The following is a 20,980-nucleotide window of genomic DNA, read 5'->3' as shown; positions in this document are numbered from 1 at the left end:
GTTCAGATGGAAAGAAGTGGTAGATTCCAGAGATATGTAGGAAGTAGAGTCACCCACTGATATCTCGTGATTCATGTCGAGGGTGAGAAGGATGGCTTCTGGCCTGCACAAGGGAATCAGTAGTGTGACATTTGCCACGATTGAGAATCCTAAAGGAAGGATAGGTTTGTGGAGGAAGAGCAAGAGTTTTCTACAAGTTAATTTTTAGGTGCCTTTGGGATAACCATCAGGAAGAGAGAGGTAGGGCAGATGGAGCTCAGGTGTAAGTTTGAGAGTTATTGGCATGTAGATGCTATCAGACAGGCTCACCCAAGGCAGCTGGTTCTCAGCGTTTAGCGTATCTGAGATTTACCTGGAGAGCTTGTTAAAGCACCGTCCCTCCACTCGCCTCCAGAGTTTCTGATGCAGTAAATCTGGGGTGGGGCTCATAAATTATCATTGCTCGTGTACTCCCAGATAATGCTGATCCTGCTGATCTGAGGACCACACCTGTAGGGGCACTAGCCTAGGGAATAAGTAAAAGTGGAAAAAGGTCTATGGGAAGCGGTCTAGTGGACCAAGTCAGACTTGCGTTGGTTCGAGTCCAGAAGCTGCCAACTCAGAGCCATGTGACCTAGGGCCAATGACATAAATCTCTAAGAATAAATTTTCTCTATTTGTGAAGGAAGGATAGTAAATAGTAGCATAAATTCATAGTGTTATTTTAAGACCAAGATATAGCTAAAGGAAAATGCTTAGAGCCCCACTCAGTATATGTTAGGAGTTATTTAAAAACTGGTCCTTAAGTAATCTGGCTTTTAAATAGAAATCAGATGAGCCAGGTGACAAAAGCCAAAAAGAAAGGGGAAAATCAACGTCATGTGACAGTGGGAGCCAGTGAAAGGTTTCTCATAGAGATGGGCTTGACTAAGAGGATTAGATGCTTCTGAGAGTTCAAACAAGATGAGAAAAAAGAAACATTTCAACATCCATTGGATTTAGAGATTGCTAGTGACATAGACTGCACCATTTCAGTAGAGTGATGTGGGGAGCAGAGATGGTGTTCCAGTGACAGTAGCTGGTATTTTAACTGTTGTCACTGAAAAAGCAGTTTATATAAGTATGTGTATGTGTGCAGGCACAAGGAAATATATTCAGCTTTAGGTTAACTCTGCAGTTCCCCAGTAAGTGCACTTCCATTGAACAAGCTATGTCCCATGCAGGTTTACTTAAGCTGGTGCAGTTTTTAAAAGCAAGATTTCAAACTGGGGGCTTCCCTGGTGGCACAGTGGTTAAGAACCCGCCTGCCAATCCAGGGGACACGGATCCGAGCCCTGGTCTGGGAAGATCCCACATACCGCGGAGCAACTAAGCCCGTGCACCACAACTACTGAGCCTGTGCTCTAAAGCCCGCGAGCCACAACTACTGAGCCTGCATGCCACACCTACTGAAGCCCATGGGCCTAGAGCCTGTGCTCTGCAACAAGAGAAGCCACCACAATGAGAAGCCCGTGCACCGCAACGAGGAATAGCCCCCGCTCGCCACAACTAGAGAAAGCCCACACGCAGCAACGAAGACCCAATGCAGCCAAAAATAAATAAACAAAATCATATTAAAAAAAAATTCAAACTGTAAGGTGGCCCAGGTATGTCACAAGTTTGGTAAGGGTCCTTTCTACATTTGCTGCAAGAATTGATGGCTCTGGGATACCTCAGGAACTGTCAGTTCTCACAGCAGTCCCTTGACTCAACTGAACTTTTAAATTCCTTGCTGAACACTCCCCATTTCTCCCACGCCAGCAAAGTGAACGATTGTCTGATCTTTGGCAGCGGGGAGAAAGCTATCTCTGCTTTTTGCCAGCTGAGAAATGGTTTTTCCCTTTCAAACACCACTGCATTCTTCTTGCAATTTTCCTTGACCATTAAATATTTTATAAGTCAGTCTTATGTCAGTGCACCTTCCTGGGTGCCTATAAATGGCATATTCTACAGGGGATTTTAAGGTATGGAAGCAGGTTTCATTTACACAGCACTCCACCCAGGGAAGACCCTGCTGGATTCGACAACCTTATTTATTTATTTATTTATTTATTTGCTTAAAACAACACAAATTTATTTATTATTATTTTTTTAGAATTTTTTTTAATTGGAGTATAATTGCTTCACAGTACTGTGTTAGTTTCTGTTGCACAACAAAGCGAATCAGCCATATGCATACATATGTCCCCGTATCCCCTCCTCTTGAGCCTCCCTATCCCACCCCTCTAGGTCACTGCAAAGCACCGAGCTGATCTCCCTGTGCTATGCTGCCGCTTCCTACCAGCCAACTATTTTACATATGGCAGTGTATATATGTCGAGGCTAGTCCATTCTCTATGTCTGCCTCTTTATTTCTGCCCTGCAACTAGGTTCATCAGTACCTTTTTTTTTTTTTAGATTCCATATATATGTGTTAGCATACGGTATTTGTTTTTCTCTTTCTGACTTACTTCACTCTGTATGACAGACTCTAGGTCCATGTACCTCATTACAAATAACTCAATTTCGTTTCTTTTTATGACTGAGTAATATTCCACTGTATATATGTGCCACATCTTTATCCATTCATCTGTCGATGGACACTTAGGTTGCTTCCATGTCCTGGCTGTTGTAAATAGTGCTGCAATGAACTTTGTGGTACATGACTCTTTGAATTATGGTTTTCACAGGGTATATGCCCAGTAGTGGGGTTTCTGGGTCGTATGGTAGTTCTATGTGTAGTTTTTTAAGGAACCTCCATACTGTTCTCCATAGTGGCTGTATCCATTTACATTCCCACCAGCAGTGCAAGAGGGTTCCCTTTTCTCCACACCCTCTCCAGCATTTGCTGTTTGTAGATTTTCTGATGATGCCCATTCTAACTGGTGTGAGGTGATACCTCATTGTAGTTTTGATTGGCATTTCTCTAATAATTAGTGATGTTGAGCATCTTTTCATGTGCCTCTTGGCCATCTGTATGTCTTCCTTGGTGAAATGTCTATTTAGGTCTTCCACCCATTTTTTTACCTAGATTGTTTGTTTTTTTGATATTGAGCTCCATGAGCTGTTTGTATATTTTTGAGATTAATCCTTTGTTTCATTTGCAAATATTTTCTCCCATTCTGAGAGTTGTCTTTTTATCTTGTTTGTGGTTTCCTTTGCTGTGCAAAAGCTTTGAAGTTTAATTAAGTCCCATTTGTTTGTTTTTATTTTCGTTACTCAAGGAGGTGGATCAAAAAAGATCTTTCTGTGGTTACGTCAAAGAGTGTTTTTCCTATGTTTTCCTCTAAGAGTTTTATAGTGTCTGGTCTTACACTTAAGTCTTTAATCCATTTGGAGTTTATTTTTGTGTATGATGTTATGTGGTTTTCTAATTTCATTCTTTTACATGTAGCTATCCAGTTTTCCCAGCACCACTTACTGAAGAGGCCTTCTTTTCTCCATTGTATGTTCTTGCTGCCTTTTTTGTAAATTAGGTGCCCATATGTGTGTGGGTTTATCTCTGGGTACTCTATCCTGTACCATTGACCTATATTTCTGTTTTTGTGCCAGTACTACACTGTCTTGATTACTGTAACTTTGTGGTATAGTTTGAAGTTGGGGAACCTGATTTTTCCAGCTCCATTTTTCTTTCTCAAGATAGCTTTGGCTATTCGGGGTTTTTTGTGTTTCCATACAAATTGTAAGACATTTTGTTCTAATTCTGTGAAGAATGCCATTGGTAGTTTGATATGGATTTCATTGAATCTGTAGATTGCTTTGGGTAGTATAGTCATTTTCACAATATTGATTCTTCCAATCCAAGAACATGGTATATTTCTCCATCTGTTTATGTCATCTTTGATTTTTTTCATCAGTGTTTTATAGTTTTCTGAGTGCAAGTCTTTCACCTCCTTAGGCAGGTTTATTCCTAGATATTTTATTCTTTTTGTTGCAGTGGTAATTGGGAGTGTTTCCTTAATTTCTATTTCTGATTTTTTGTTGTTGGTGTATAGGAATGCAAGAGATTTCTGTGCATTAATTTTGTATCCTGCAACCTTCCAAATTCATTAGTTAGTTCTAGCAGTTTTCTGGTTGCATCTTTAGGATTTTCTAAGTATAGTATCACGTCATTGGCAAACAGTGAGTTTTACTTCTTTTCCAATTTGTATTCCCTTTTATTTATTTTCTTCTCTGATTGCCGTGGCTAGGACTTCCAAAACTATGTTGAATAATAGTGGTGAGAGTGGACATCCTTGTCTTGTTCCTGATCTTAGTGCAAAAGCTTTCAGTTTTTCACCATTGATATGATGCTTGCTGTGGGTTTTTCACATATGGCCTTTATTATGTTGAGGAAAGTTCCCTCTATGCCCATTTTCTGGAGAGTTTTTATCATAACTGGGTGTTGAAATTTGTCAGAAGCTTTTTCTGTATTGAGATGATCATATGGCTTTTATTCCTTAATTTGTTAATGTGGTGTATCACATTGATTGATTTGCATATATTGAAGTATCCTTGCATCACTGGGATGAATCCCACTTGATCATGGGGTCTGATCCTTTTAATGTGCTGTTGGATTCTGTTTGCTACTATTTTGTTTAGGATTTTTGCATCTATGTTCATCAGTGATATCTGTCTATAATTTTCTTTTTTATGATGTCTTTTTCTGGTTTTGGTATCAGGGTGATGGTGGCTTCATAGAATGAATTTGGGAGTTTTTCTCTCTCTGCAATATTTTGGAAGAGTTTGAGAAGGATCTGTGTTAGCTCTTCTCTAAATGTTTGATATAATTCACCTGTGAAGCCATCTGGTTCTGGACTTTTGTTCATTGGAAGATTTTAAATTATGGTTTCAATTTCATTTTTTTGTGATAGGTCTGTTTATATTTTCTAATTCTTCCTGGTTCAGTCTTTGAAAATTATACCTTTCCAAGAATTTGTCCATATCTTCGTGGTTGTCCATTTTATTGGCATATAGTTGTTTGTAGTAGTCTCTTATAATCCTTTGTATTTCTGCCGTGTCAGTTGTGATTTCTCCTTTTTGATTTCTAATTTTATTGATTTTCATCCTCTCCCTTTTTTCTTGTTGAGTCTGGCTAAGGGTTTATCCATTTTGTTTATCTTAGAGAACCAGCTTTTAGTTTTATTGATCTTTGCTATTGTTTTCTTCATTTCTGTTTATTTCTGCTCTGATCTTTATGATTTCTTTCCTTCTACTGACTTTGGGTTTTCTTTGTTCCTCTTTCCCTAGTTGTTTTAAGTGTAGGGTTAGATTGTTTATTTGAGATTTTCCTTGTTTCTTGAGGTGAGATTGAGTTTCTGTTAACTTCCCTCTTAGAACTGCTTTGGCTGCATCCCATAGGTTTTGGGTTGTCGTATTTTCATTGTCATTTGTTTCTATGTATTTTTTGATTTCCTCTTTGATTTCTTCAGTGATCTCTTGGTTGTTTTGTAGCATACTGTTTAGCCTCCATGTATTTGTGTTTTTTAGTTTTTTTTTTCCTGTAATTGATTTCCAATCTCATAGTGTTGTGGTCAGAAAAGATGCTTGATATGATTTCAATTTTCTTAAATTTTCTGAGGCTTGACTTGTGACCCAAGATGTGATCTATCCTGGGGAATGTTCCATGTGCACTTGAGAAGAAACTGTATTCTGCCACTTTTGGGTGGAATGTTCTATAAATATCAATTAGATCTATCTGGTCTATTGTGTCATTTAAAACTTGTGTTTCCTTATTTTCTGTTTGGATGACCTGTCCATTGGTGTGAGTGGGGTATTAAAGTCCCCTACTATTATTTTGTTCCTGTTGATTTCACCTTTCATTGTTGTTAGCATTTGCCTTATGCATTGAGGTGCTCCTGTGTTGGGTGCATAAACATTTATAATTGTTATATCTCCTTCTTGGATTGATTCTTTGATCATTATGTAGTGTCCCTCCTTATTTCTTGTAACAGTCTTTATTTTAAAGTCTCTTATCTGATATGAGTATTGCTACTCCAGCTTTCTTTTGATTTCCATTTGCATGGAATATCTTTTTTCCATCCCTTCACTTTCAGTCGGTATGTGTCCCTGCGTCTGAAGTGGGTCTCTTGTAGCCAGCATATATATGGGTCTTGTTTTTGTATCCATTCAGCCAGTCTGTGTTTTTTGGTTTGGGCATTTAATCCATTTTCATTGAAGGCTATTATTGATATGTATGTTCCTATTCCCATTTTCTTAATTGTTTTGGGTTTGTTTTTGTGGGTTTTCTTCTTCTCTTGTGTTTCCCCTTTAGAGAAGTTTCTTTAGCATTTGTTGTAAAGCTGGTTTGGTGGTGCTGAATTCTCTTAGCTTTTGCTTGTCTGAAAAGCTTTTGCTTGTCTGAAAAGCTTTTGACTTCTCCACCAAATCTCAATGAGATCCTTGCTGTGTAGAGTAATCTTGGTTGTAGGTTTTTCTCTTTCATCACTTTAAGTATATCCTGCGAGTCCCTTCTGGCCTGCAGAGTCTCCATTGAAAAATCAGCTGATAACCTTATGGGGATACCTTTGTATGTTACATTTTTTTTTTTCCCTTGCTGCTTTTAATAATTTTTCTTTGAATTTGATTTTTGTTAGTTTGATTAATACGTGTCTTGGTTTTTCCTAGGGTTTATCCTATATGGGACTCTTTCTGCTTCCTGGACTTGGGTGACTATTTCCTTTCTCATGTTAGGGATGTTTTCAACTATAATCTCTTCAAATATTTTCTCAGACCCTTTCTTTTTCTCTTCTTCTTCTGGGACCCCTATAATTCGAATCTTGGTGCATTTAGTGTTGTCCCAGAGGTCTCTGAGATAGTCTTCAATTTTTTTCATTCTTTTTTCTTTATTCTGCTCCTTGCCAGTTATTTCCACCATTTTGTCTTCCAGCTCACTTATTCATACTTCTGCCTCAGTTATTCTGTTATTGATTCCTTCTAGTGTATCTTTCATTTCATTTATTGTGTTGTTCATCTTTGTTTGTTCTTTCGTTCTTCTAGATCTTTGTTAAACATTTCTTGTATTTTCTGAATCCATGCTTCCATTCTACTTCTGAAATTATGGATCATCTTTACTATCATTACTCTGAATTCTTTTTCAGGTAGATTGCCTATTTTCTTTTCCTTTATTTGGTCTTGTAGATTTTTACCTTGCTCCTTCATCTGTGACATATTTTTTTGCTGTCTCTTTTTTTTTTTTTAAATGAGTGGTATTGTGTTCCTGTCTTACTGGTTGTTTGGCCTGAGGCTTCCAACACTGATGTTTGTAAGCTATTGCGTAGGGCTGGGTCTTGGTGCTGAGATGAGGACCTCTGTGAAACCTCACTCCAGTGAATATTCCTTGGGGTCTGAGGTTTCCTGTTAATCCAGTGGTTTGGACTCAGATCTCCCACTGCAAGAGCTTCAGCCCAACACTGGGCTTGAGAACCAAGATTCTGCAAGCTGCGTGGGGCAGCATAAAAAAAAAAAAAGAAAAAAGAAAAACAGAACAGTAAGGTAAAAAAATTAGACTAGGAAACTAACAGATATGTTAGAAAGAATATAAAAATAAAAATAGATGAATCAACATCTGGAAGGTACATCAGTACCACAATAGTAAAAAAGAGGAGGAGGGAAAAGAAAAAAAAGGGAGGGGGAAGGCCTTTGCTTTGGGGGATGGGGCCTAAGTAAGGGTGAGGTTTGGGCTGTGGGCAGGGCCAATGCTAAGGACCCACTGGGCTGTAAAAGGCCCTGGGGGTTGTGGAGTGGTGAGGCTTAGGCTCAAGGGACAGAAGGGACCCAGGCGTGCCCCTCACTCCTCGTCTCAGAGGGCAGGGGACCTCACCTGAGGTCCCAGCAGGCTTCCTGGGTGGGGCATATGCTGTCCTCTCCTCTCCTGATTCTCCGTTCTGGGAGGGCCCCTCCTGCCTTCCTCTCCTGTTCTCCTCTCAGCCTCCTTCTTATGCCCTCAAGGACCCATGCAGTCTGGAGGGGACTTGGAGGTTGGGGGACTGGCCTGGGAGCTCAGCAGGCTCCCCGGACCTGAGTGGGCTGGGCAGTCGCCCTCTGCTCCTCTCTCGCTCCTCCCAGAGGGCCCCTCCCGCCTTCCTTTCCTATCTCCCCGGCCTCCCTCCTATGCTCCCAGGACTCACGTGGCCTGGATGGGGCTTTGGATGGGGGGGTACCAGCTTGGGAGCTCAGCAGGCTCCCTGTGCCCGAGTGGGGCAGGCGATCGTCCTCTGCTTCTCTCTTGCTCTTCCGGGAGAGTCCCTCCTGCCTGCCTCTCCCCATCTCCCCAGCTTCAAGGGTGCTGATCCTGTCTGGCCTCCACTTCTCCCACCTCAGTCCCCCTACGTCCTACCGGTTCATTTTGGGGTTTCTCCTGTCTCCTTGGGCATCAGAGTCCCCCACCAGCAGCTGGCAGGCGCCCTACTTGTGGGAAGATGCTAACTCCACGTCTTCCCACACAGCCATCTTGACTCTGCCTCAACAACCATATTTAAATGGCTCCTAGCCTGTAAAGGTATTTTGCTAATCCTAAAAGCTTGCATCACCAGATTCTTAACTTTTCTTAGAGAATTGTCATGTCATGAACTCAGTGGGGGAAGGAAAAAACTGTTTCATGAAACTGACATTTGCAAGTCAGGCATGTGAAGATGGATTTAGGGTCTAAGCTGTGCCTCACCTTTCCTTCCTTAGGTGTTTCTGCTCTTCCTATCTAGAATTCATTTTCCTCTGCCAATTAAATCATGCCCATTCAAGATGTAACTCTAATACCAACCCTTTGGGAAGCCTTTAGAGATAACTATAGCGTGAATTAAGCTCTCCCTTTCTTTGATTATCTACTGCAATTATTATCTGTAATAGCCCATTTAGCACTCTTGTTCCCACAACAAAATCTGTGTTCCCACAGTGTGCAGTGTTGTGCTGGCAACAGAGAAAACCTCCATAAGTAACATTCAGGTTCAAGTCAGTACTTAAGGGGGAGAACCAGTCATTGTTTTAATTCATTAATAAATTAACTTCATTGCAAAATCTGCAGGGATTTCTGTCTTCCAGCCTTATATTTTCTTCCCGTTTTGCCTTTAATGAATTAACCACCACTAGTTCCCACTGTGCATTTAATTACTGTACTGATTGCTCACTATATATGCTACATGATGTGGAAAAAATACAGAACTTAAAAGCAAAGCACTCTCACTGACCTCCCTGGGGAGAGACCCAAACCCATAAAAATATAAGAAAACAAATTAAACTACATATAACAAGTGCCAGATGAGCAGTCTGGATAATTGCACAGCCTTTGTGGTCCCAAGTGAATGGGCACTATTCCTCAAGCCAGCAACTGCACTTCTTTGTCCTGAGACCTTGAACTTTGCTCATGGTGCTTGGAATTCCTATCCTAGGCACTGTCTCTGTTCATCTTAAGCCTAACACTCCTTTATCCTTCATGCCATCTCTTTCTGAATATTTTCCCTAAGTATTGTTTTTTTCTCCTCCCTTTTTCTCCATTTTGTGGAGTTGATTTTCTGCTCTTCTTATAAAATTCTAAGCACTTTACCTAAAATTGCTTTTGGAACTCATCTCATGTCCTAACTTATAAACATTTATTCATATAGAGTTTTTCTTTTATGATGATAACAAAATGTGCACACTTGACTGTACAGAACATTTAGAAAAACACTCATGTTATAAAAAGATCGTTCTTCCATAAACATCTATTGTGTGCACCTCTGTGTCAGGCTGTCTGTAAGACTGTGGATCAGCGATGTGAAGACCTGCTCCACCCCCCACAAGCTCATGGTCCAGTCAGATGGGAGGTTCATGAGCTGCCGTGGTGGGAGAGTGATGCCTGATAAGGACGTACTGTGGAGTAAAGGAGAGCCTTGGAAAACAAATGAGAATTCATGGGAATATTTGGCCCTTTCTGGTTTACTTACTTGGACCTTTATCCACGTAATCTTTTGAAGACAACAGGGAGCTCTATAACAATTTTATTTACCAGACATCATTCTTAGAAACAGAAGGTGCTCCTTGAATTTTAAAAACATGACAAAATAGTACCATATACTGTAGCCACCTTAGTGTATTAGACTATCTTAAAAGTGATGCAGTTTTAAAACATAAACACTGGGTTCTGAATATGTTGGATAAGTTTATAGAAGAGAGTTCTATGTCTGATTGTTAAGGTACCCCAAGGATATTTAGGACCATAACTTTTATAGTTTGGAGTTAGATCTTATCTGTTATCTCGTTCTCACAAATGTCCCATGTTTCCCCTTCAGAACAAAGCACTCAGCTGGATATATTAGGGCATACCGTGTCAGCTTAGGGCACAGAAAGAAAATCAGGATTATACCTTATTTATTTTTATCTCATTTTTACTTATGCTCTATTTCATATGTTTGCAATATATTGTATATGTTAAAAATTAAATATATATGTACATGTACTTATAAGCAGATCTATAAATGTTGGAGGCTGTCATCCAAAATTATTACCATCTCTTTGGACTGTGGTTGTAAGTAATAGAAAGACTAACAGTGTCTTAGACACAGTATACTTATGATTTACCTTACAAAATGTGTAGGTGGTCTTAGAGTTAGTATAGCAGCCTAGTGATTTCATTAAGGAATTTTTCTAGCTTTCCACTCACATATTTGTCATGATGCCTTACAAGTATAAAATTTCAACTCATGGTGAATTTTATTTACCTTTCCGTCTGCCGATGCAGGGGACACGGGTTCGTGCCCCGGTCCGGGAGGATCCCACATGCCGCGGAGCGGCTGGGCCCGTGAGCCATGGCCGCTGAGCCTGCGTGTCCGGAGCCTGTGCTCCGCAACGGGAGAGGCCACAATAGTGAGAGGCCCGCGTACGCAAAAACAAAAAAACAAACAAACCCCACATCCTATCTATAGAAGGATCAAGACTAATATTCTATTGTGTACTAAATCAAGTTACTTAAAATATTTAATAAAGATGTTCTCTTAGAATTTAGTCAAGTCATTGTAAGGGATAAGCATGTGTATTTTAAATCAATTTTGGGTTCTCTAAGCTATGGAAATAGAAAATGTGAGGGCATGTTAGACCTGACATCTCCGTACTCCCCACCTTGGGCCTTTGCAGAGGCGTTTTGCTTGGTTCTGATCCTGTGTATTGTGCTGATGGATGGTAAAGTGATGGAGAAAGCAGTTGGTAGAATAGGGCAGTAACCACCAGAGACAGTAGTTGTCAGATGGAAACTAATTGATTGTGATTGCTTTGCCATTGTATTGCTCTTGGAGTCTGTAGCTTGTTAGAACCACTGATTATAAAATAAGGATCTCCCTTTTTATGCTGTAGTTTGTTAATGAAAAGCTGTTCTTAGAGGAATGATCAGTGAATATCAATAAATGGATAATAAGAAACTAAAGGAAAACTTAACTGATCATGAATTAATATACTTCAGCGGTCAGAGTAGTAGTCAACTGTGTGGTGGTTCTTATTGAATTTTTGGCTCAGAGCTCTTGAATTTTAAATATTTCCCATAGAAAGAGAGATTGAGTCTGTGTAACTATTTATCACATACTGTCTTGAATAACAAATCTTCCCTGTAGAGGAGAACTTCTGGAAAACAAACAAACAAACAAAAAATGTGTCTGTTTTGCAGAGCCTTTATTTCATGCCAAAGTATTAACAGGCAAATATTTTGAAGTAGAAAAAAATGAGTTCTCATTGTATGATCAAGAAAGAGAAGGTTAGGGCTTCCCTGGTGGCGCAGTGGTTGAGAATCCGCCTGCGGATGCAGGAGACACGGGTTCGTGCCCTGGTCCGGGAAGATCCCACATGCCGCGGAGCAACTAAGCCCGTGAGCCATGGCCGCTGAGCCTGTGCGTCCGGAGCCTGTGCTCCGCAATGGGAGAGGCCACAACAGTGAGAGGCCCGCATACCGCAAAAAAAAAAAAAAAAAAAAAGAAAGAGAAGGTTAGAAGTGGATTTTTCAATGCTCACAGTATATGAATAGCATATGAGTAAGGTCTGTGTGAATCTGAAGGCAATGTGATTATTTTGGAATATTTATCAATATTAAAATGACTATACTAAAATGGTAACATTAATGTGAAAGTTGTGTCTAACTTTTTATTGTAAGATATGCATTAACTTTTAGATGATTATAATGATATCCTTAATGATCATATCTTTCATCAATGGTGTTTAAACTTTAGTGATATTAGAGTTATCAGATTTTTTTTTTAATTGGGGTATAGTTGTTTTACAATGTTGTGTTAATTTCTACTGTACAGTGGAGTTCCCTGTGCTATACAGCAGGTTCTTATTAGTTATCTATTTTATACATATTAGTGTATACATGTCAATCCCGGTCTCCCAATTTATCCCACCCCCCTGCTTCCCCGCCCCCTTGAGTTATCAGATTTATTGAAGACATTTTTACTGAGCACCAATTCTGATTAAGGCTCAACCTCTGACCTCAAGGAACTTACAGACTAAACCAGATAAATAAGGTGTAAACAAATGGTTACTTGCAGCATTGAATACAGTGATGCAAGCAATAAAATGTTCTGGGGGACACAAGGGGAAGATGACATGAGCTCTGAAGGATTGCTGGATGTTTTCCAGCAAAGAAAAAGATGGTCCAGGAAGAAGGATCAGTGTGATAGTTCCTGGTATTGGGGAAATAGGATAATAGTTGGAAATGAAGTTGTGTGTTTTAGGATGCAAGAAGATGAGGCTAGACAGGCAAAATTCTACCTGGTCTATGTTTTTCTTTGCTCTACTTAGGAATTTGGAGTTCTTCCTATGGGAAAGGAGCCCATTGAGGCTTTTTAGTTTTGGGGAGAACATGAGTGAATTTTCTTTCTGGATAATAACTCTCCCATCCATTCAGATGGTGCGTAGGAAGAGGCTCACTGTGACCTCCAGTTAGTAAACTGGTACAATGGCCCATGCTGTTGAACATTATTATTAATCTATGTCTATGTAAAGGAAATAAAAAGAGCTTACATGCTGAATCATGTATCCATCTTTGACTTTTTAAATATATTTTTCTTGAGTATTTCAGTGAAATTGGTGCTAATATTTTAGTTGCTTAAAACTCTGAAACAAGAATGTCTACATGTTATAACAGATTTTTCATCCAGTAGAGCGCATATGCTTATACTTATTATTAGTTTCATATTTAGGAAGTTGATATGGATATATAACTTAATTCAAAAAAGTAAGTGATTATGATTTAAAAAACACATGTTTAAGATAATGCTAAAAAATGACAATAATTTAGTCATGTTAAATATTTACCAGAATCATTCCTCACATTTGAGATTCTGTTTCAGAATTTGGAACATTTGCATTTTAATTACATAATAAAAGGAAAAAGTGAAAGAATAATTGGCTTAGCTATTAGCGAATTACAGCCATAACTTAAAAAAGATCACACACACACACACACACACACACACACAAACTGACATTGGTTTCCATAGAAGAGTTACAGTATATGTACTTTGATCAGATATTTAATGACGTTTGACAACAGTTAAGGGAAGGGGATACAACATGTTTAATACAACATGTTTCTTAACACTGAAATTAATGAATGTGAATTTGAGATATTTGGCTGTAGGGTCATTCAACTTCTACTGGTAATGTGTCCTCTGATGGGACTTGTCTAGAGTGACTCCAATTGTTAAAATCTTGTGGAGAAATAAGACAGTTGAATCCAGTAGTTGTCTTAGTCCTAGCTGCTATAACAGAATACCATGGACTGGGTGGCTTAAAAACAACAGAAATTTATTTCTCACAGTTCTGGATGCTGGGAAGCCTAAGATCAAGGTGCCTGTGGATTCAGTGTCTGGTTAGGACTTCCTAGTTCATAGAGGGCTATTTTCTTGCTGTGTCTTCACATGACTGGAATGGGAGAGGATGCTCTCTGGGGTCTCTTTTATAAGGGTATTAATCCCACTCATGACCTAATTACCTCCCAAAGGCCCCACCTCCTAATATCATCACACTGGGGGTTAGTTTTCAATACATGAATTCTGGGGGGACACAAACATTCAGTCTATAAGATGGTCATATCCAGTTGTGTTTTTTCAGTACAGTGAAGGTTCCATCCTGTCTGGCTAGAGTCAGCAGCCATAAGAAGGTCTCAGGGCACAGGTCCAACCCGATGACAGGAGCTGGTGGTGTCAGAATGAACTTCTGACAGCCTTTCTCTGTGTTTTTCAACAGATACGACGACATATTCCACTGAGCGATCTGAGCACTTCAAACCCTGCCGAGACAAGGACCTTGCCTACTGTCTCAATGATGGCGAGTGCTTTGTGATCGAAACCTTGACCGGATCCCATAAACACTGTCGGTAAGTCACTGCGGCGACTGGCACTGAGGGCAGGTCCTCAGAGAGGCCTGGAAGTGGAAGGGGTGCTGAGCTCCAGAAATATACAATGTGATACCTATAGTCCGGTGTTTGAATAGCAGAATCAATAGTTTTAATGTGGGAAGGAAAAACTGAATTAAAGTAGACAAGATGTTTCACCTGATCAAGTAAAGGAAGGTTTACTTTTATATGTAACAATTTAATAGAAATAATTATTTACTCACTTTAGAAGCCTATATTTTTGGTGTGGGATTTAGGTACATATGCTCACACTCAGAAATAATCTCTTCCTGCAGACCTACAGATTGTGGCATGGCAAAGAAACTGCTCAGCTAAGATCTAGAGTCTCAATGTTTACTGTGAGCCAAACCCCAGAGACTGTAACTGTGTCCAACAAAAACTGCATCTTATTTTGATTCTGTCGTCGTTTATTAATTTCAGTCCTTTTTTTGGTAACACCTCTGATGATGAAATACTCTCCAGCAAGGTGTTATAAATGAAATCATAGTCCTGTTATAGTCTAGGTAGAGAACAGGGAAGATTCCCAGTGGAGATCAAGAAGGTGTTTAATTGGTTTTTAGAAACAAAAGGTTATATTACTGCTAAAAATAAAAACAAGTGGAGGTGAATAGTGGTCTTGTAGACACTGCAGCTTTAAGGCTCCATAGAAGAATCAAATTAGCATCTAAAAAATATTTCCCACCAAGCTTTTATTTCCAGCGCTACCCTGGTAATTTGCTTTTCCTTGCAATTGTATATGCTTCAGTGATCATATATATCCACACCCCTTTCCTTCTCTTTATTTACTCTTCTCATATGACACAGTTATTAAATTAGTTATTCCGAATCGTGAAGCATGGGAAATTATGGCTTTCTTCTCTCGCTATTGCAATTATAAAACTTTATTACATGTTGTTTTATTAAGATGGCACAGAGAAATGCGCCTTATAGTTATGAACTTAGAATGTGTCAGCAAATCCTGCCTGGCTCCACAGGCTAGCTTCAGTTCAGAGTGGACAGTGATGCAGGTTGCAAGAACTGATCAATGATAGTGGCCGATCTCCATAAGAGCCACTGTGTTGCCCGTTGCCTTTCATCACCCTTGACATGGTGGCTTTCATGTGACTTGGGCAGTGCCATTAACATTGACTTCATTTACAAAAGTTACCACCCATTTCTGTCCTCTGAAAACCTGAGTTGGGGATCAAGGGCAGTGGGTATGGTTCCTCCCCACATTTCTCTTTTCTTGTTATGTTTATTAGATCAATGCAGACACAGGTAGAAAGCACACAGGTAGAAAGCACACAGGTGACTTGAAGACCTCAAGGGAAAAGCCAAGAATGAGGTACCATTTCAAAGCACGAAGTGCATCCATGCTCTTATTGATGATCAGCTATGTGTTAATGTTACCTTTGTCAATCCAGTGGTGTCATATGTGGAAGTGAGCAGTGCCATCAAATAAGTTTGAATTTATAATTGATGAAGGGATGAATCAGAAGCCTCACCTAAAGCAGTGACTTTTGCGATGGTGTTTTACCCCAAGGAAGTTTCAAATCAGGCCCCACCACTATATGCAGGCAGGTCTGATTCATCATTTCAAAAACTGAGAATGTTGAAAAAACAAAAGAATTCCTATTTGTTTTAAACATACAGCCTGACTATATTCTCTGCTAAGTTCACAGGTGTATTAGTTTGCTAGGGCTGCTGTAACATAGCACTGCAGATTGGGTGGTATAAACAACAGAAATATATTTTATCACAGTTCTGGAGTCTAGAAGTCTGAGATCAAGGTGTTGGCAGGTTTGTTTCCTTCTGAGGGCCACGAGGGAAGGATCCCTTTCAGGCCTCTCTCCTTGGCTTGTGGATGGCCATCTTCTCCCTGTGTCTTTTCATGTTCTTTCCTCTTTACAAGTCTTTATTCAAATTTCCTTTTCTTAAAAGGACACCAGTCATATTGGATTAAGGTACACTCTAATGACCCTATTTTAACTTGATTGAATCTATAAAGACTCTTTCTGTAAACATGGTCACATTCTGAGGTACTGGAGGTTAGCACTTCAACATTGGTTATTTGAGAGACACAATACAGTCTATGACAGTAGATCTCAGGTCCAGAAAAATAATTGTTTTCTTTTGCACGTATGTACATGTCTGATTTTTTTTAACATAGACAAGCAGAGATATATCTATGTTTTGGCTGCAACGATGTACATGTATAATAATTTTGGCCTCTGTCATCTTATTTCATGTATATTTCAGCACAGTAAACCTTTTATTTAACACAGAGTCACAACATAGCTAATCATGACAAAAGACCAGCCTAAGACAGAACTGGAACTCCAATAGGTTAATAGGTGCATATAAATCTTCTACTAGTGCATATGAAGAAATCACACATTGCATGTGTCAGCTATTCATCTCCCAGGCTTTGCTGTGAATAAAAGGCTTACCATTTGTTCCTTCATCAGCCACTTGTAAGAATTCCAATGTAGTTATTAATAATGTGCCATTTTATACAGTACTCTATTTAAGTAGTATGTTTCATTTATTCTCCTCCATTCGACAAATGTTTATTGAGCATCTCCTATCACAAAGATACTGTTGAATAAATACATACAGATATGAACTTAGGAATTAAATGGCACTGCACTTTGTAATGCACTTGGAGTAAGTGAAATACATCATCTCCAGGAAATAAGGAAAACAAGGGAAATGACTTTCGTGTGATTGGCATGCTACCAGGGCTATCCTTCTGATGCATTACTAACTGGATTCTGTTGCAAGTTAGATAAACCACAAGTTAATAGATCAGAGCAGCAATATTAAGGGGTGTACCTGAATCTAGCTCATTAAATAGTTTGCTTTTTACATGCCTCCAAAGATTTAACATTCAAATCTGAGAGAAGTTAAGATTATATATATATATATTTTAGCATTTTAAAAATAAATTGCAATCCAATTGTGAATTGAATCAAGATATCTTTTCCATGTTGTGAAAAATCGATCATGCTGAAACTCTTTTATGTTTCCTTGCCAGGGAAGAATAATAACAAAGCTACCTAGATCATTCCTGATAGAGATCCTGAAAGTGTATGCCCCAAAATGTTAAAAGTGTGAATCTTGGGATAAGGGAGGGAGGTTTCATGGTTTTCTGCTGTTATTTTCTCACTCTTCAGTGCATTTTCAGATCTTTCAAAAGACTGTTTATGGTGAGAATAGTTAGAAATTATAGAGCAAGCTGATGAAAATTTAAGAGGAATACCAAGGTCATAAAAATAACTGGATAGATTTTAAAGAATAACAAATAGGCAAACTTGGTGTTGCTAAATTTACAATATAAGTCATAGATTATTGGTTGACTGATTAGGAAACATAGAACCTGGTATGTTGTGAAACTTAGTGTAGAATAAGGAGAGATTCATAAATCGGGGAAAATGAGAGTCTGGTTGTTTGATAAACTTGGTTGACTGTTAGGTAAAACAAATCAAAGTTGGATTTTTACCTCCTCCTTATATACCAAAAGTTGTTCTTAATGAATTTACGAGTTAATGTAACAAAGTATTAGGGAAAGCAGTAAATAAAATTACATGTTTATTTACATCAGCAATTGAAAGGACCTTTTGATCAAAAAGCAATGAAAGGAAAAATTAACAACCTTGACACAACATTGCTTTTTTAATCTGAATATCATAAATCAGAAACAAAATTGAGAGACAGATAAAGTGTCAGTAAACTGTACAACAAACATGGCAAATAGATATTCTGAAGAAGCCACATAGAACAATAAGAGTAACACTAAAATTAAATCTCAGTAGGAAAATGGGCAAAAGAGAGGAACATCCTCTTCCCTTGAAAAGGAATCCAAGTAACCCATAAGCATGAAAAATACTCAGCCTCACAAAAAAAATGCAAATTAAGTTTTTTTGTTTGCCTATCATATATTTAATGATTTTAAAAAGCAGATAGTTTGGTGAGGGTGCAGTAAAAAACATCATCTTATTCACTACTTGAGGGAGCGTATTTTGATAAACATCTTCTGCAGGTGATGTTTCAGTGTGTTTCAACATCTTTGAATTTTTTTCTAAGAATTTAGCCTACAGAAATGTATATGTAGATTTATTTTTAAGGATGTTTACCACAGGATTTGTAACAGTAAAACAAACGAACGAAGAAAACCTGAATTTAGATGTCTATATAAATTAGAATATATCTACACCTTGGATGAATTCAACGTAACTGGAATTTTCAAAATTTTAAGGATATGAAAATGCTCATTATATCATTATGTAGAAAAATCAGAATATAAAATAGTAAAGTTGAACATACGATAGCAATCCAGTTCTGAAAAAAAGCTGAATAAAAAGGCTAATCGGATTTACAGCTATTGTCTTCTTTGAACCTTATGAGTTTTCCAAGATCACTACATTGTACGTGTATTTCATTTATGTAACAGCTGGTTAGGACACTTGACCCCAGCTTCTCATCTTTCCATTGAGAAAGATAGTGTCCCTGTCTCTGTTAAATCAAGGTCATTATAATTCACTATTATTAGGCTGATAAGAGAACTTTCAATTAAGCCATTCCAGATTAAACACTATCAAGTCCATTAGAATGTGCCTGCTCCTTTTATTAAAAATTCATTTATGCTCTTTATAATAATGATTTTCCATGCTGAATTCATGTGTTTTGAAACATAAAAAAATGGATTGAGTAATAGGAAGGTACATCCAACAGAAATGAAGCTGGGTAGGGAAGGAAAGCAAATCACTAGAAACTCCTTAAATCAAAATATCCTGAATAAAAGCAGTATATTCTCTAATATATTTATTTTTATGCCATTTCTAGAAATTTTAAGAACTTTGGGAATGGTGCTATTTGTAGCATATTTCACTAGAGTTGAAAGAGGTAGCCAGTTGTAACTGAAAAGATTGCTAGGCATTTGAATGGGCCAAGTGTGTTTTCAGGCCAAATTAAGTTAAAAGGATGTATCTCTTCTGAATTGAAGTTCATTAAATGTTGCACCAGCCTTGCTGCAAAAATGGATTTTCAAAATTTTGGAAAGGATAGCATTGGAGCTGAATTTGACCTGTGGTGATTATTTTGGAAATCTATCACTCAATTCATTTGAAGATGCTTGGATCACTTGAAATATGGAACTGCTGGAAAAAGAGGCAAACAGTCCAATAGCAACCACTGCCTGAGGCAATACTTCCATAAAGGGGCTGATGGACTGTGCAGCTAGCTGGGTAAAATGTTCGTAGGAGTTGGTGAGTGGAAGGTGGGGAGCCCTACCAGGAACTGCTGTTATTCACTGTGTCTAGTTCTGCTTCAGTAGGTTTTGAAATCAAAGTTTCCATGTTTAAGAGACTTGATTGGGCACAGTGTAATGATATGCCTATGATATACTATATAAAATTACAGGACATCCCTGTCAGTGCTTTGCTCCATCACTTTGGAGGTCCATTAGCTCTTGCACTTAAGGCGGGTCCTCTTTATCCAGAGCTTCTCCAGTAAGTGCTCTGAGAGCAGCCACTAATGATTTCCTGTGGTTGTAGCAAATCGGGATGCAAATGGGGTTCTGGCACAAGTCCCTGAGCTCCCTTGACGGCAGAGGGTGGACGATGAAATGGCTATAACTCCAAGCCTAGTGTCAGAATCTCTGTGGAGTGGAATTGAATAGCAGGGTAAGAGCCTTAGAAGAATTTTCAAGTTCATCTGATAATTGTTCATGGGAATGTTTGCTGCAGCCCAGATGTAATTTGAGTAATGTGCAACAGCTATGTTCATACCAGGTGGTCTACTGACTGCCCTTGAGAAGAAGTAATGAGCTAGGTTATAACCATGCATCTTTTCTTCTCTGTGGATGAAGTTTGTCAAAATCGTCTTATTAGCTCAGAAAGCAAACAAACCAAGAACAACACAGTGAACATAATTTGGCAACTTCATGACATTTAGGCAGTGGTTTACTTCTTGTTTAAATTGGTTGCATTCCACCCGAGCTGGCTTTTCTTAAAGGGCCACTGAAATATCAGAGGACCGGAAAAGCACATGTGATAAAGAATAATAACACGTCGTTTAGTTAATGGCCAAAGGTTTCTTAACCTTATTTTAATGTTTTCTAACTTGATTGGCAGCGCTCCTTGAAGCATGAAATGGTGTTTCTTGACGTAGTTGTCATGATTTGGGTTTTTTTGTTGTCGAAGAATTGATACACGTTTGTGTTTTTAAATCGCTTCCTTATATGACTTGGGGTAAGAGGTACATGAGGCAAATGTGGGTGTTCCAGTTGAAAAGACTTGAGTTAAAAGCTCTACTCAGCTTTATACTGGCTGTGTGAGTTTTTTGGCAAGTGATTTAATCAGAACCTTCAGTCCTGTATTTAAAAAAAGAGAGAGAGAGCCAGCCAGACACACTAATACCTGCCCTACAATGTTGATGCAAGAATTGAAAGCAGCAACATATAGAAAAATTCTAAATTTATAATAGACAGTATGTATAATAGTTCTTTCTTCTTCCTCCCTTCTGCTCATATTGAAACCTAACAAAAGCATGTGTGCTGGAATCCTGTGAGAGAAATTGAGTGGGTATCATCTGCCTATTTGATTAAGAGACTTAGGCTTAAAAGGGGGAGAACAGTTGACTTGTGCCAGG

General features: G+C 38.7%; 1 protein-coding gene across 11 annotated transcripts in view; it reads left to right on the top strand.

Moving 5' to 3' along the window:
- NRG3 (neuregulin 3) overlaps window positions 1-20,980 on the top strand; it is a 1,064,095-nt gene that overhangs the window by 459,469 nt on the left and 583,646 nt on the right. For all 11 annotated transcript variants that reach the window (XM_067025241.1, XM_067025240.1, XM_067025235.1 and 8 more), the window contains exon 2: window positions 14,182-14,311. In XM_067025241.1, coding sequence (XP_066881342.1) covers window positions 14,182-14,311 — 130 coding nt within the window. The remainder of the gene's footprint in view (window positions 1-14,181; window positions 14,312-20,980) is intronic.

The sequence above is a fragment of the Kogia breviceps genome, chromosome 2, assembly GCF_026419965.1.
Source record: "Kogia breviceps isolate mKogBre1 chromosome 2, mKogBre1 haplotype 1, whole genome shotgun sequence".
Lineage (NCBI taxonomy): Eukaryota > Metazoa > Chordata > Mammalia > Artiodactyla > Physeteridae > Kogia > Kogia breviceps.
Note: the sequence above shows the minus strand (reverse complement) of the source record. Positions and strands in the feature narration are given on the sequence as shown.